The sequence below is a fragment of the Urocampus carinirostris genome, chromosome 3, assembly GCF_059441175.1.
Source record: "Urocampus carinirostris isolate Australia breed hairy pipefish chromosome 3, RoL_Ucar_1.0, whole genome shotgun sequence".
Taxonomy (NCBI): domain Eukaryota; kingdom Metazoa; phylum Chordata; class Actinopteri; order Syngnathiformes; family Syngnathidae; genus Urocampus; species Urocampus carinirostris.
The window spans coordinates 32,255,518-32,273,415 of NC_142351.1; the positions used below are offsets into that span (position 1 = coordinate 32,255,518).

Consider the following 17,898-nt stretch of genomic DNA (forward strand, 5'->3'; position numbering starts at 1 on the left):
GCGCAATATAACGTCCTTATTTTGCAGGTTTTGGTGTGTGGCTTCCCGTTGAGCACCCTTTTCATTGTGGTCAATGAGTTTTGTGAGCGGTTCTCCTTCTATGGCATGCGAAGTGAGTTTCTTCATCAATTAAGACCAACATACCGTATTTTACAAGCGCAAGAAATTAAAAAGTGCACCTTCCAAAAATTATTTTTGGTTATATATTTCTCCATACACGAGATGCCGATTAGGCTTTAAGTAAGGGCTAGCGTGTTTATGTGTCAATAAGTGTCTATGGCACATGCAGTATATTATGTGCCATGATTAACCAGTCCATAAGTATCCCTGATTAAAATGGCAAAACATTATTACAACACTTTAATACTGGATCAACAGGGGTGTAGGTGACATGAAAACAGGCTTTTGAGCTTATTTCATCATGACACTATTTTGCAACACTGAATTGCATAGTGTATTCTGATAAAAAGTCTCTCCACTTCTTTGTGTATTACGTATTCGTACGTAAAAGAGCTTGTATAGTATTTTGCCTGAACAGTATCTGTTTTTTGTTTCCATCTTTTGCACTATTACTAACGCACAGGTAGAAAAGTGGAGGCAGCTTAACTAATCGGAATGCACTATGCAAATCATTTTTTCTGGCAACGTGTGTGCTACACGGATGAATACTGTATGCATTTTTCATTGTATCTACTGTATTTTGCGGTATATTAAGTGCCCTGGCTTATAAAGCAATTTAATCCCAATTTTGGGTTTTTAGGCCTGTTTACACCCACACCACAATCTCGGGATATTAGGTCATATTGGACCTGGTTAGTTCATGGATGGGAGACAGCCTGGGAGTAGCAAGTGCTGTAAATCGGTCATTTGGTGCATGCTCTGCTTCAACAGCATCGACTGTACCATTGGATACAGTTGATAAAAATGAATTTCCATAAGGGGACCAAATAAATGTATTTAGGAATTATGAGGTTCATCTTATAGCCAGAAAAATACGGTAGCCATAAACCAGGGGTCAGCAACAAGCAACTCTGGGGCCGCATAGTCTCTGGCGCTGCCTATTGGTTGACGCGTTTTCAAAAATGTTTGACAAACAAAAATTAAATTGTTCTTATAGGAGGAAAAACTTTGACACAGACATTATCAACATTTTCTAATAAAAGCTATATGTATTAATAACGCTCATATACATCTTTAAATATTTTGCGGCTGCAAAGATATTTATTTTTTTGTTTTGGTCCAATATGGCTATCTCAACATTTTGGGTCTCCTACTCCTGCCATAGACACTTTCAGACAGCGATAAATGCAGATGTGACACATTCCAGTTGTCAAATCTTTTGGTCTGGTCTCCTCTTTCTCTGGTTGCAGCTGTCCTGGTCCTTTATTTTAAATACTTCCTGAAGTGGGACGATGACTTTGCCACCACCATCTACCACACTTTTGTTGCCCTCTGCTACCTGACGCCAATCCTGGGTGCAGTCATTGCGGATTCTTGGCTGGGCAAGTTCAAGTGGGTCTCACGGCGCTCAGTGTGATTGCGAATAGGAAGCCAGGGTCCGTAACATCTATGCTCTACCTTCCATGCAGGACTATCGTGTACTTGTCCATTATTTACGCCTTGGGGCAGGTGATCTTATCAGTCAGTGCTATCCATGACATCACAGACACCGACCGCGATGGAACCCCGGACAACATGGTCTTCCACGTGTAAGCAGGCAGACGTTGTTGTGCACTAAGTCTAAAATACGTAAAACTGACCGTAAAACTTAATGCAATATTACTCAGGGCTCTGTCCATGGTGGGCTTGCTTCTTATTGCCGTGGGAACAGGAGGCATTAAACCATGTGTTGCAGCCTTCGGTGGGGACCAGTTTGAAGACCATCAGGTAATTTTATGTGGAATCGTTTGAGCAAAAGATCAGATTTCTTTCAAAGACAAAAACCAGAAAACTCCACTTTGTCATTAAATGATTTAATGCCAGACGTTTCTCTCAAATGGAAGTGCAGGTGGCAGCCATTTTTTTGCCATTTTGCCCAATTTTAGAATATGTTTTAAAATTATTTAAAATTATTTTAAACAACTTCGTAATCATTTTAACGATTATTTTCATTGTTTGATTACATTTGAAACGTATTTCTCCACTTAAATAAGTACAAAAAACAAACACAAATAATATAGAAAGTTTGCAATGTTATTCAAAAAAAGGAAAAATAAATATACCATATAATTTGCAATATCTTTTGAAGTGGCAATTATTTATTTTTAAAAATTATTTTAAGAATATTATTTGTAATTCTTCAAATGCATTTTTAAAATGAACTTACTTTATTTTAAATGTCTCATTTCATCTCATCTCATTAGCTGCACCGCTTATCCTCAGTAGGGTCGCGGGGGGGCTGGAGCCCATCCCAGCAATCATCGGGCAGTGGGTAGGGGACACCCTGAACTGGTTGCCAGCCAATCGCAGGGCACACAGAGACAGACAACTCACTCGCTCATTCACACCTAGGGACAATTTGGACCGGCCAATTCACCTGAAATGCATGTTTTTGGAATGTGGGAGGAAACCGGAGTGCCCGGAGGAAACCCACGCAAGCACGGGGAGAACATACAAACTCCGCACAGAAAGTCTGGAGCTGGATTTGAACCCACGCAGGAGGTTCCCATGACTTGAACTGTGCCGCACATGCACTAACCACTGCGCCGCCGTGCTTATTTTAAATATATTCCTTTAATTTAAAAAAATGAAATTCCTGCATTTTAAAAGTATGTTTTCACCAAAAAGAAAAGAATATATACATTTGGAAATAAGTTAAGAAATATTCTTCAAATAATAGCAATTATCTGGCATCTTCTTACACGACTACGGTTTATTTTTGTATTATAAATAATATTGCTAAATTTAGGGATTAGTTGATCTATTTCTATAATTCACACAATTCAAAAGACAAAAAGAGGAAACAAAATTAATCCCCTAAAATTAGCAATATTGTTTAAAACAGTATACGGTATACTTTTTTTTATTTTTGAAAAAGGCCAAACCAAATTGAGATAATTTTACAAATTTTCTATATGAGAAAAATAAACTGTTAAAAATATATAAATGCTAAAAAAAAAGGAAATAAATAATATTTTAAAGGACTGTTTTTGTTCAATGGGTCAAGATTATTATTATTTTTTTTGCAATGTACTGGCTAGGTCAGAAGTAGCCCGTGGTCAGGGTGTTTTAACCGGCCTTCCCAACCCAAAATGATAACGGACTAAAATGGTTTAAAAAAGGACTAATGACAATGTGTTGATTTGGTGTCACCTTTGTTCCGGATGTCCCCAAAATTTAAATGGCTGCTTAAAATTTTCTTTACTTGCCATCTTTGTCATGTAGTTGTGTACTGCATTTTGAGTTTTAATGTGTATTATGGATATCAGTCTATTAAAAATGGACATCTTTATTACTTTTCTCATATTTTGAGTTTTTTATATCAATTTGATTAAACGGTTTATTTATAGGCACAAAAGAAATATGAATGAACTTGTAAATGTCTGCATGTTTGTTCATTTATACACGCATATCATTGCTGCAACTCTAAAAAAAGAGTAAGGCCATTGAAGTCTATAAATTCCAAAGTCCGGCTGTGAGAAAATGTTTTTTTCTACCATGTGACCCCCCCGGGCTCATATGAGTTTGACCCCCTTGCTCTACTGCATTACAGAGATGGGCTTTGTCGACTAATTGGACAACTGTTCAATGAAATGATCATTAGCAAGATACTTAGATTTGCGGAGAACATCAGTCGCTGCTATAAAATTAAAGCTGGATTTAGCCGCCGAATTTCTAACAAATGATTAACTAAAACCATTTAGTGTATCCTTCAGGTAATAAAGGTGTCAACGTGCAGTATTATCACAACATCTATGACAAGCCTCAGCAGTGTTAGCCTAGGCCTGCAACAACAATTATCACGTTGACTCACTTATCAGCGTTTTCTTGCTGAGTCGTTTATTAGAATATGAACTTGGCTAGCTCGAGAACATTGTCCAAGGCCGAGTATAAAGATTACTACATGTTGTATAACATGGCATCTTTTCAACATCCTTTTGTCAACAGGAAAAGCAAAGAAGCACCTTTTTTTCTATTTTCTACTTGTCCATCAACGCAGGCAGTCTGCTTTCCACGGTCATTACCCCCATCCTCAGAGGTTCGACTCCAATTTTTGAAATGGGGATTTACTGCATAAAGGAACTTGTTGAACGAGTTTTATGTTTATGTGTTTATGGTGCATTTCAGCTCAGGACTGTGGCATTTACAGCCAACAGAAATGTTATCCGCTGGCCTTTGGTGTGCCCGCAGCCCTCATGGTGGTCGCTTTGAGTAAGAACCCGTTTAATATCTACGCTTCAGTCAGGTTTTTAACACTATTAGGTTTAAAACATAAAGCATCTGATGCAAATGGCTGCTGGTGTCAAAATAAAATGTTATTTTCTTTAATTTGGTTGTATTCACTCGGGGTAGGAGGATCAATCTAAATAACCAAATATTGTTCGCTAAAATATATCTTATTCAGATTTTGTCATTGTCGGTCATTAAAAGGAGACTCAACACTTCTGGTCTGGAGCAGGCACTATACACGATTTTGCTGATTTTTTTTGGGGCATGGTGAGCATATCTAACTCACAGTTACGAGGTCCTGGGTTCAAGTCCAGGCTCTACCTTTATGCTAGTTTCCATGCAAGGCTGGTAAAGTTTCATGGCGCATAGCAGCTTGTGTCTCAAGACTCGATGTGGGCAGATCAATACACTTACAGTGGCTTGCGAAACTATTTTGCCCCCTTGAACTTTGTGACCTTTTGCCACATTTCAGACTTCAAACATCAAGAAAACTGTAATTTCTTGTGAAGCTTCATTAATAAGTGGAACACAATCATGAAGTGGAATGCACTTTATTGGATATTTTAAACTTTTTTAACAAAAAAAAAACAAGTGGGTGCGCAAAATTATTCAGCCCCTATACTTTCAGTGAAGCAAACTCTGTCCAGAGGTTCAGTGAGGATCTCTGAATGATTCAATGTTGATCTAAATGACTAACGATGATAAATGGAATCCACCTGTGTGTAATTAAGTCTCTGTATAAATGCAACTGCGCTGTGATAGTCTCAGAGGCCTGTTTAAAGCGCTGAGAGCATCATTTCGTTTTTTATTTGTTAAAAAAGTTTAAAATATCCAATAAAGTGTTCTCCACTTCATAATTGTGCCCCACTTATTGTTGATGCTTCACAAGAAATTACAGTTCTATATCTTTATGTTTGAAGTCTGAAATGTAGCCAAAGGTCACAAAGTTCAAGGGGGCCAAAAAGTTTCACGAGCCACTGTATTAATATTATCAATATTAAGCAAGAACTTGGATAGGATCGGTACTATTGTCCTGCGATCAATACCGCACTCCTCTACCAATTTGTTTTACTGTTCCTAAACAAAAACCTGTAAATCTGTTGTCACTATGGCAACAGAGCCAATGAGAGACAATTGATACCTTATTTGAATTACCAAATTTTCCAAATATCGTGCAGTTGGAGAAATTTTAGTTGATATTGTTTTACAGTATTTGTATTTTCGTTACATTGCTTTTTTATATATATTTTTTCACATTTCCAGAAATGTATGTAGCTCAAGTTTTTGTACTGTTAATGTTTGCAATAAAACATTTTAGTGACTAAAATACATTTACCCAAAGAGGGGTGGGTTTAATTATTCAATGGTCCTGACACGCCCAAGCAGAAAGTATCGGTATCGGATTGGTATCGATCAATACTACCATGTACTGTAATTACTTGGATCGAATCAAGAACAAGATTCCCAGTATTGCCCAACCCTACTATTCACATGTAAAAATATTTTTTTTTGCTTTCTAAAATTTAAATTTTTTTGTTTGAACTTGTTCACCCCACAAAATAATATTCTTTTTAGAAAACTGCGGCTGGAGTTTTTCATATTGTTCTGTGTCTTTGTGCAGTTGTGTTCATTGTGGGAAGTCCAATGTACAATAAGACCGCTCCTCAGGGAAACATCATGTTGAAAGTTTGCAAATGCATTGGAGTACGTACGCCGACCGAAATCATAACCTTTGACTGTTTGGGTTAACTAAATATTTCATTTTATATGAATGTCCCTCACACAATTGTTATTTTTTTCCCTCCTCTGCAGTTTGCTATCCGTAACCGATTCAGGCACCGTCATCCAGCATACCCCAAACGAGAGCACTGGATGGACTGGGCTGAAGAAAAATATGATGTGAGAGCAGGATTTTCAAGATTTTTGCACAACCTTCAGCTATTTAGTATGGGGGAACGATCCTGTCACATGTACATATAAATGTATAATTATATCGATACCGACAACCATACGGTACTGTATGTCATATACATAAATGAACGAATACAGTATCTATTGCTGTTTATTTTGTAGTGTAAACATATCACTCACTGTAAAATGATTCTCTTTCTTCTGTTTGTTATCGGTAGAAACTTTTGATTGCCCAGGTGAAGATGGTCGTGAAGGTGCTTTTCCTCTACATTCCCCTACCAATGTTCTGGGCACTTTTCGACCAGCAGGTAACTGCTTTCCATAACAATATTCAAACTGTAAAAAAAAATAATTACTTTTCAAATGTTAGCGTCTTATCCTTACCAGAGGTGGGTAGTAACAGATTAAATTATTCGTCATATTTACTTGAGTTTTAGAAATTTTGTACTTCTAGTAGTATCTTTACACCCCTATAATTTTACTTTTACTTGAGTAAATTTGTGAAGAAAAAAACAGTACTTTTACTCCGCTACATAAGGCAACACTGAAGTTGTTACTCGTTACTCAATAAACGTAAGTACTGTACGTGTTTGTCTGTCGAGACCACATTCAACTTCTACTACGTACTTTAACACTGAATATACATATATATATATATATATATATATATATATATATATATATATATATATATATATATATATATATATATATATATATAACCGTTTATTATAAAACCATTTCTCCTCAGGGATCCAGATGGACGCTCCAAGCAACCACTATGGATGGCGATTTTGTAAGTCTTGAGCTTGGAATCCCGGTTTTGAAATTTGCTGAACCAACACGGTGTTTTCAATAGGGAGTCCTGGTAATCCAGCCCGACCAGATGCAGGTAAGCTCCTTTGTGAATCATCACCTTTGCCTCTTTTTGGACAAATCGAAATGGTAACGTTGTGGCCCACCAGACGGTCAACCCTATCCTGATCCTGGTTCTGGTGCCAATCATGGACAGTATAATCTACCCACTCATCACTAAGTGCAAGTTAAACTTCACGTGAGTCTTATCATATAGACTTGTAGATTTATCTAGAGCTAGTCTTATTGATAAATCATAATTTCTGTGTTTCTTTGTTTGTGTGCGTGTGGTTTGTGTGTGTGTGTGTGTATTAGTATGTGACTTATAGGCTCCAAAACGGCTGAACTATTTTTGGTGACAATGTACAAGGTTGTACTGTAGGCCTCTGGGAGTAACTATTGCCAGGTTTGGAGTCAAGGCATCCCCAATAAATACCAACAAAATGAAAAAAAAATCTACGTTCATGTACAAGCGGCTGTAGAGCTGCATGTGGCCATGTGGCTCTTAAGCACTCCCTAGTGCAGGGGTCAGAAACCTATCGCTCGCGGGCCATATAAGGCTCTTTTTATGAGTACATATAGCTCAGACATAAAATTATACAAACGCAAATCTATAGCGCTCCAATCCTAAAAAACACAGAGTCGAGTCTAGTGCGCACATAGCTGAGGTAGCAATAAAAGAGAACTGTTTTGGTCCAATATCTACAGTCGTAAGTCAAGGTGTCAGAACGACAGACTCCGTTTTGCCTGCATTTCGCTACGCTTATACAGGAGCTCATTAAGCAATTAAGGTTCACTGTTGAGACAGTTGATGATAAAAACCCACAGAAAAACTAAACAGCCAGAAATGCCAGCCAAGCACACAGCAATTTGATTGGGTGAATAGTAAGGGCGGGCAGAGCTATGCACACAGCATGCTTCTTTATGCCCAGCACTCTCTGCATCGAAGGTTATTGTTAGTATCCTTGTTTGCGGTATTTTGTGTATGTATATATATATATATATATATATATATATATATATATATATATATATATATATATATATATATATATATATATATATATATATATATATATATATATATATATATATATATATATATATATATATATATATATATATGAGACAGTTGATGATAAAAACCCACAGAAAATCTAAACAGCCAGAAATGCCAGCCAAGCACACAGCAATTTGATTGGGTGAATAGTAAGGGCGGGCAGAGCTATGCACACAGCATGCTTCTTTATGCCCAGCACTCTCTGCATCAAAGGTTATTGTTAGTATCCTTGTTTTGTTTTGCGGTATTTTGTGTATGTATATATATATATATATATATAAATATATATATGTATATATATATATATATATATATATATATATATATATATATATACATACACAAAATACCGCAATATGCTGAACAGGCCGATATATATATATATATATATATATATATTTATATATATATATTTATATATACAGTTATCCCTCGGTTATCGCGGTTAATGGGGAACAAAACCCCCATTAATAATAATTATTTTATTATTATTATTTTTTAGACCTGCGAAGCTCAGAACCCGCGAACGTGGAACCACGAAGTAGCGACGCCCCTTCAAAAATGCTTAAAAAAATAAATAAAAAATAAATATCTATTATTATTATTATTATTTTTTTTTTATTATTATTATTTTTTAGACCCGCAAAGCTCTGAACCCGTGATCGTGGAACCGCGAAGTAGCGAGGTCCCATTGTGTATATATATATATATATATATATATATATATATATATATATATATAATTGGCTGGCAACCAGTTCAGGGTGTCCCCTGCCCACTGCCCGATGATTGCTGGGATGGGCTCCAGCCCCCCCGCGACCCTACTGAGGATAAGCGGTACGGCTAATGAGATGAGATATATATATATATGTATTTATATATATCAGTATTCTTTTGTCTTCATTTTTCGTGTTCTCATTTGGATACTGAAATGAAAAGAGTAGAATAAAATGCCAACTGCGATATGAATCTTAATTGTGTTCCCGCTCCAGAATGCCTTATTTGTCCACGCACGTAAGAATCTGTTTTGAAAATGATGTTTTTGCTTATTCATGGTCACAAAAAGTCAATGCGAACATATCTCCTGAATTTTCTGTTTTTCAGTCCGTTGAAGAGGATGACCGTGGGCATGTTCTTCGCCGCGATGGCGTTTGTTGCTGCGGGCTTGATTCAGATCCAGATCGATGTGAGTGCCACGTCAGCAAAAACGTTCACCGGCATCTAAGTCTTTGGCATTTTTCACCGTTTTCGTTTTTGGGGTTCTTCTTTCAGGAAACTCTCCCCACTTTTCCATCAAGCAATTCGCGCCAAGTCAAGTTTCTCAATATGCTGAACAGGCCGATAGAATTCGAGGCTGGTTCGGTACCTCTAAAGTTGGACCCTTTCATGGTATTTAAGCACGTTGACGACACAGTTCGCTAGAACACGGGGGCCACATGGTAGAAACATTCTCTCGGGGGCAAAATTAATACATGTATTAATTAAAAGTGTGCCTAAGCTGGAGGGCTGGGAGTCTCTTCAGAAACTCACCATTAAATTATTATTCAGGAATGTAAGATTTGCTTATGAAACGATTATTAAGTTGTTTTTTTTCCATTTCAATTTTTCATTGACTAAAACTTTATCCCTTGTAATGTTTATCAACTGTGCCTTCGTAAAAAAAAAAACGAAAAAAAAACTATTGAATTTATTCCACCTAAAGTTTGTTTAACTCGAGGGAACTCATACAGACTGTAAAGTGACAAAAATAACATACAAACACAAATTTAACCCTGTTGTTGACTTCGGGTCAAAATGATTGCCATTGTGTTAAACAGTAAATGAAATGAAATGAAAATGAAATGAAATGATCTGCATTTATATAGCGCTTTTCAAGTCAATGACTTCCCAAAGCGCTTTACAATGTGCTCCACATTTCCCAATAGCGGCCTTGCAGCCATGTAAGGCGCTAACCTGCTTATTGGGGGTATTAGGGGTTCAGTGTCTTGCCCAAGGACACTTCGACATGTAACACGGACGAGCCGGGATTCGAACTGGGATCCCTTGATCCCAAGACGAGCGCTCTACCTCCTGAGCCACTGCCCCCCCAGTATAAAAAAATCAAGTGTTGTTTTTATTCACAATTCCATGTAAGCTGTATAAAAAAGTAGAAAAAAATGGTCCTTACATTAAGTATACATGTTTAAATTATTTAGTGAATGCTTTCAGTATTTGTGCTTTTCATTTATTTATTTATTTTTAATAAAAATGTACCTGAATGCAGCAATTTTGCTGCTCTACTATGGAAAGGAGCGTAATCTTCTTACAGTCCTTTAAACAGACCGTCTCAGACGTGTATTTAATTAAAATAACGTTGGGATGGGTTCCCTCAATGTTCTCTGGTTGTTAAATGATAGTCAGCAATTACAGCTATGGAATTGGCTCTGAACTTTGGAGACATCTACTGGACATGTTTACAACCGCACGTCATTGTTTAATGCTCATTTTCTCTTGAGTCAGCATTGTCTCACGAGCCACATGTGTCCCGCGAGCCACATGTGTCCCGCGGGCCATACGTTTGACACAAGGGCGCTTGGAGCTTGTCACCCGACTTAATGATAATTTTTTCTCGACCAGGCCAACGATAACTATCTGAGTGCCTCTGGGTTGTTTTCTCTGGATTTGGGCCCCGGCGCGGTTTATCCCATCAGTTTACCTGCCGGTTCTCGGAATACTCTCGTGATCTTTCAGGATGGAGCTGTGCCCAGGCCACTAGAGGTAAGGAGAGCGAGCAAATAAGGTAAAGAAAGGAAAGAAGGTGGATCACTTCTTTATCAATGTTCTCATCTCCAGTTTCAAGACATCACGACCAAGCCGGAGCAGGGTGCTAATGCAATAAGGCAAGTCCTTAACTAGTAGTCGGAGTTTCGTTTGAGTCATTTGTTGTTGTTTTTTACTGAGCAGATTTTTCAACGGCCTCGGCTCTACTTTGAACATAACGGTCGGTAATCTTGCCTTTGAGAACGTCACCTCTGCAAAGATGTCACCGTACTTGTCAGTACCACATGGAAAGTAAGCAAGGAGTTTGAATTTTGAGTTTGATCTCTACAGTGCCTCCAAAAGTATTTTCAAGAATAAGCAACATGTGAGACACAATCGTGAAAATAAACCGAATGTGTTTATCATTTTATACTTTTCTAACGAGTCAAAAATTGAAAAGAATATTGGCTCCTTTTGAGTTAATACTTTGTACAACCTCCTTTTGCTGTGATCACAGCCACATGTTGGGTATGTCTGTATAAGGTTCCCACATCTTGAAACAATTTTTTTCCCATTCTTCCTTTCACAACAACTCAAGTTTCTTTAGGTGTACCGGTGATTGTTCAGAACTTTTCCAAGTATACTCTATAGCTGGGGTCGGCAACCTATGACACGCGTGCCACTGCTGGGCTTAACCAGTGACACGCGAGCGCGTGGCAAAATAATGATTATTTTCAAAAAATAATCATTTTTTACCTGAAATTAGACATGTTCAGTTGCGCGCCGTGTTTTTTAGAGGCTTTACGGTCATGCCCTTCCTCTTCTGCTCCGTGTGCGAGTGTGTGTCTGCACAGAGATTCGCAGAAGAGGAGAAATCCGTGTTTTGCCCCAGCCACAGAAACACCGGCGTGCGATGAATGAATGAATAATGACAGCTCCTTCAGCGAAAGAATCTCGTTCTTTGACTGACGACTGGGGACTTGTGCAAAAAATGACTGTGCTGTTTGTGCAATATGCCTCGAGGGCGTTGTACCTCGCATATCAAGTGTTAAACGTCAATACGTAACGAATCATGAACATGAATTCAAGGGCGAGTCTGACAAGGCGGAGACATTAAAACGCACTGTGTCCAGGTACGGTAAAAAAACACCGACCCTAAAAACCTTTGTTACTGCTAAAAACACCACCACTGAAGGAAGTTATCACATTGCTCACTGCATACATAGCAAAGCACGGAAAACCATTTATATCTGAGACCAAGTCAGCTGCTATTTCTGTTGCACTTATTTTCAAGTAGCCTTCTGCCTTGTTGCTGTCATTTCAAGTTTTGATATTTTCTGCAGTAAGATTTTATTGATAAATAGATAGATAGATAGATAGATAGATAGATAGATAGATAGATAGATAGATAGATAGATAGATAGATAGATAGATAGATAGATAGATAGATAGATAGATAGATAGATAGATAGATAGATAGATAGATAGATAGATAGATAGATAGATACTTTATTCATCGCCGAAGGGAAATTCAGATGCATGGTATGGTAGCTGTCCATATCATTTGTTGTTGATTGCAGTTCATTTTTGATGAAGAATAGTTGATTCAGGTTGATTCTTGTGGTAAAAAGTTGAAGTCATGGATGTCTACATGCCTCTCCACATGTTGCTCACCTTCATTTTTTAGTTTATTGATGAACAAGAATAGTGGAAGATAAATTGGTCATTTATACTATTTCAATGTATATCTATGTTGTATATTCGGACTGGTGTCAAATCACAGCTCTTTCGGATATAAAAAAAAAATGTTGTGCGAGTCATTGATCTTGGTGTGGCACACTAATTTCCAAGGAAATTTGAAAATGTCACTCCACACCGAAAAGGTTGCTGACCCCTGCTCTATAGGATTGAGGTCTGGACTTTGGCTTGGCCATTCTAACACCTTTTAAATCATTCCAATGTAGATTTTGCTTTATGTTTAGGGTCAATGTCCTGTTGGAAGGTGAAGCTGGGCCCCATACTCAGGTCTCTTGCAGACTTACAGATTTTCAGAAAGGGCTTTCTTTTTGCCACTCTTCCGTAAAAGGGCAGATTTATGCAGAGTATGACTAATAGTTGTTTCATGCAATGATGGCCCCACCCCCGCTGTGTATGTCTGCGGGTCATCCAATGTGATCATGGGCCTCTTGGTTGCTTCTCTGGTTATATTTTCCTTGTTTGAGCTGGAAGTTTAGTGAGACGGTCAGGTCTTGGTTGATTGATATTAGTTTCAAGCATTTAATCATTCAGAAGTCATCAGTGAACTTCTGGAGTCAGTTGACCGAGCTAAGATAACAGGGGGCCAACCCCAACTTTTTTTGTGAACATAAATATAAAAATAAAATGTTTAAATAATTTTGCTCCACTTCACGAATGTGTCTCACAAGTCGTTGTTTTTTTTAGCTTTAAGTTTGAAGCCTAAAATAGGGCAAGATGAAAAAAAAATATTTGGGGGGGAGGGGGCAATACTTTCGCTAGGCAATGTATGTGTAAGATTAAACCGGAAAAATGCATTGATGTTTCCGTTTGTTTTTTCAACTAGTGCACAGTTCCTGATCAAGAACAGTACTGGAGGCCAGTGCGTCTACAACCAGCAGTTGGGCTTCGGTAGTTCTTACACTTTGGTCATCCCAACCACTTTTTCGTTTGGACCGAATGTAATGACCAAGTAATGGATGTATGTGCTTCGTCACAAAGCTGATGCCTCAGAGTTTCTTGTTTCTCTCCTATAGTGTGAACAAGAAATTCGTCAAGTGAATGACATCAAACCGAACTCTGTGCACATGGCCTGGCAGATTCCTCAGTACTTCCTCATCACAGCAGGAGAAGTTGTGTTTTCTGTTACTGGCCTGGAGTTTTCCTATTCACAGGTATATATTGCCAACATTTTGGAGTTAGACGATGGAAATTCCCAAAAAATACAACGAGTCACAGGCACCCCTGCATATGTCACCTTGAAATTAAATGACATTTTTTTTTAATGATTCATTTGAAAGAAAGATAATAGCGTGGACAACAAAATCACCCTTAAAAAACAGAGTCTCCAAATAAGCTAAGTGAATAACGAGAATGGAAAGGATTACCATCTCGACAAGTGGCAGCACATACTAAAATTTACATTTACTCCCAAAACATTTCACTTGTCCAAAAACGCAAATACATTTTAGACCATTTTGAAAATAAAAACAGTAAAAGTAAAAACAGAACAAATCAAGACAAAAACACAGACTGGGGAAATCCCAGTGTGTGTGTGTCTCTCTCTCTCTCTCTCTCTCTCTCTCTCTCTCTCTCTCTCTCTCTCTCTCTCTCTCTCTCTCTCTCTCTCTCTCTCTCTCTCTCTCTCTCTCTCTCTCTCTCTACTATAAGTAGCGGCTTATAGTCCGGAATTTATGGTATATATGTATATATATATATAAAACCGCTGCACTAACTAGATCTAATGTGTAACATCTCCTCAGGCACCCAGCAACATGAAATCGGTTCTACAGGCCGGCTGGCTTCTCACGGTCGCCGTCGGTAACATCATTGTGCTCATTGTTGCCGAGGCAGCCACCCTAGAAGATCAGGTGGGTACACGGTAGTGGTATAACAGTGTTTTTCAGCCAGTGTGCCGGGGCACACTACTGTGCCGTGAGCTTGTGTCTAGTGTGCCGCAAGACATTGACCAGCTTTATAATCGCAAAAAAGCATTTTTCAGTTTCTTTGCTATCTTCCCCAGTGACTATCCAGTAACTGTAACATTCATGGCAGCAGATTAGCCTTTTTCTCCCTTTTATATTCTAATGATCTCCTCCCAAGGCAGTTGATTTTTAAACGTTTTCAACATATGGTATGCCCTGATTGTTTTTTTTAAAAGAAAGTGTGCCCTGGCTCAAAAAGGTTGTAAAATACTTTGGTATAATCAGTGTTGGGCACCTTACTGAAAAAAAATGGTTACAGTTACTTCATTTTAAAAGTAATCACTGACACTGAATACTAGCGCATTACTCTGAAAGTAAGTCACAAATTACCGCATATACTCGCAAAGTTAACCCCCTAAAACTGCAATAAAATCGCCACATAATAAAAAACAGAATATGTTTACTGTACACCTATCTATGAAAGTAGTAACCCTTTATATATCTCGGTTAGTGCAATGTTGAGCTTGCAAACTTATCACAGCCGAGACACTCCATATCCATTTAGTCTCTATGCTTCAAACCACGCGAAGATTTCCATCTCCATTCTAACAGTTAGCTGAACCTAATAACATAACAAGACACATTGCTAATATAATAAGGACTATGGTTTCGATACCAATAGTCATAAAAATGTAATTTCTCTTATCTGATATGAAGTGCGTACTGCAAACCCGAACATTATTGATGAATGCCTCGGTCCAATCTTTTGGCTTCATTGCATTTAAACACAACCCTCATCATCTTCTATGATCCACACACACGACACCCAGATAGCAGCAATGAAAATTTTCTTTCCCCCAGTTTTTTGACAAGCACAGCGTGTTTTGTGCCTCCGGCTTTTGCTGTGACCAGTGTTGTGGGACTAACGGCGTTATAAATTTGTTTGTTTGTTACGCCGCATCTAATTAGATTACGTCACCATTCTAAATAGCGACTATCATTTATGTTATGTAGCGATTACCAATACAGTATTTACTATTGTGTCAAAAGAATAGGCTAATGGCTAAACTCATATCACTCGTGAACAAAATGGTTCTATGAGCCATGTCTTGGAAGTGGGCTACCCACCAATCGGGAGCCGGTTCACTTCGAGACGCTATTTTTTCTTGTCATTGCTCAAAATGCATTTTTTTTTCAGGGATTATGTTCTCTTGACCTAAAGTAGTATTGTATTGCAATTTATGTTTCTTGCATTTTTCAGTGTTAACGTGTAAATTTTAATTTTGCTTTATTTTTTCCCCTTTTTAAGTCAATCATAATAAATGGTAATGTATGGATTAAAAACCAAAAACAAGCTGGAGAGCCATTTGAGAGCTGAAAGAACCCATACTTTTAAGTGAGCCAAGCCTAAAAATCCGATTTTCCAAAGAGAATTCGAATATCCATCTCTACAACAGACTATTCAAGTTAGATTTAATTGATTAAACTCACTTTATACTGTTTTGTGCTGATTGTTATTTTATTATAGTGTTTTCTGTTTTTTGTTGCACCTCAAGTGGAGGATAACTATGTTGCTGGTTCCAAGGTTCTCTTACACAACTACCTGTTCTCTATTCAACTGACTCAAATAATGCTCAGAAAATATAGAATTTTTTGACCTACAATTTATTTTAAAAGTAACATAAATTGTTACTGTACCTGGTGACTAGTTACCTTTATGATGGAGAAACACAGTTACTAACTCAGTTACTTTTTGAAAGATGAAACTATAACTAATTACCTTTTTAAAGTAACATGTCCAACACTGTTATGAAAAGGTCTATAGCAGGGGTGTCAAACTTATTTTAACTCGGGGGCCACACGATAGAACAAACAATCTCTCGGGGGCCGGACTAGTACATTAGAAAGAAAGAAAAAGAGAGAAACAAATAAGAGAAAGAGAGGGGGAGAAAATGAGAGAGGGTGGGACAAAGAAAGAGAGAAAGGGAGAAAGTGAAAAGAGAGAGAGGGAGAGAGAGAATGTAAAAAACAAAAGAGATAAAAAGAGCAATAGTGAGAGAGGGGGAAAGAAAGAAATCCAAAGAATAAAGAAAGAGAGAATAACAGGAGAGAAAAGAGAAAGCGAGAAAGACAGAAGGGCATAGCGAGTGGGGGAACGAGAGAAAAAGAAAAAAGGAAGAGGAAGAGAGCGCAAAGGAAGGTAAAAAGACACAGACAGAGAAAGAGACAGAGGAACAAATAAAGAGAAAAAGAGACACAGAGAGTGAAAGAGAGAGAGACATAAAGTGAGAGAAAAGGGAGGAAAAGAGAGAGAGAGAGGGAGAGATAGAGAGAGAGAGAGAGAGGGAGAGAGAGAGAGAGAAATACAAGTACAGCGTCTTTGTGAGAGGCCTTGACAACATCAAGTGGACGTATTTCAACCTGCCGCTTGTTTTTCTCTTGCGCTTCTCAGGGCCTTGTCTCCCGGGCCAGATTCAATCCCTTAACGGGCCTGGTCCGGCCCGCCAGCTGCCTGTTTGACACCCCTGGTCTATATTGTATAATGGCGATGAGGATATTAATGATGATGATTTTTCCATCAGTGGGCCGAATACATTCTCTTTGCATCCTTGCTGGTGGGAGTGTGCATCACGTTTGCCATAATGGCTTACTTCTACACGTATACCGACCCGTCCAAAATCGAAGCTCAGTTTAGCGAAATGGAGCCCAAGAAGTGGAAAGACATGAACGGAAAAGACTCGGCTAAACGTAGGAATGAAGAAAAGTGCTCGGAATCCAGCTCCGATGAGGAGGAAGCGTGCACGCAGACCAAGATGTAAAAAAAACAAAGAAAAAGCTGCAGATTGGGACACACAGTATTTCCCTTTTTTGTATTTAAATGCTGCCTGTTGTGTGTTTCCTGTCAAGCGTGATTCGGGTTTGTTGCTTTCGTGATTTGCAAGGAGGTAGGTTTCCATGCAGGTGGAATGAGTGCCTTCTAGGTTTTCCTGTTACTGTAAATCCAGCAACCAAACTTCTTATTTTGCACTTTCCCGCAGCAGTTATCATGCCGTTTTTGTTTATGTGTCGTAGGAGCGGTGTCTTTCACGGTGTGTTGTGAGACGAGTGTGTCCCAATTCTATGTTTGCAAAAAAGCATTCCGTCATTGTTCAATATCATTTTCTTTCCGCTATCAGCCAACTAATTGTACAGTTCATCCATACCAGTAGGTGGCAGCAGGTTACTATTTTTTTCTGAATATACCTATTATCTGACCACAAGTTAGTTCAAGGAAACAGATTAAAA

At 38.2% G+C, this 17,898-nt stretch overlaps 1 protein-coding gene across 1 annotated transcript; it reads left to right on the forward strand.

Annotated features, from left to right (window-relative positions):
• Positions 1-27: 27 nt before the first annotated feature.
• On the forward strand, positions 28-17,432 carry LOC148369472 (solute carrier family 15 member 1-like). The gene is made up of 21 exons (XM_088329951.1): positions 28-112; positions 1,371-1,512; positions 1,590-1,709; positions 1,788-1,887; positions 4,108-4,198; positions 4,288-4,371; positions 6,011-6,093; positions 6,202-6,288; positions 6,519-6,608; positions 7,052-7,096; positions 7,160-7,192; positions 7,266-7,354; positions 9,320-9,401; positions 9,488-9,604; positions 10,832-10,972; positions 11,048-11,094; positions 11,159-11,266; positions 13,536-13,650; positions 13,726-13,863; positions 14,452-14,559; positions 17,196-17,432. The coding sequence occupies exons 1-21, from the start codon at positions 106-108 to the stop codon at positions 17,430-17,432; spliced, it is 2,064 nt and encodes a 687-aa protein (XP_088186077.1). The 5' UTR covers positions 28-105.
• Positions 17,433-17,898: the final 466 nt, after the last annotated feature.

Bases quoted from the DNA above. Each gene is read 5' to 3' on its own strand.
- LOC148369472 (XM_088329951.1), top strand. The intron at 4,372-6,010 runs GTAAGAACCCGT...GTCTTTGTGCAG, and splicing joins CCTCATGGTGGTCGCTTTGA to TTGTGTTCATTGTGGGAAGT. The intron at 14,560-17,195 runs GTGGGTACACGG...TTTTTCCATCAG, and splicing joins CAGCCACCCTAGAAGATCAG to TGGGCCGAATACATTCTCTT.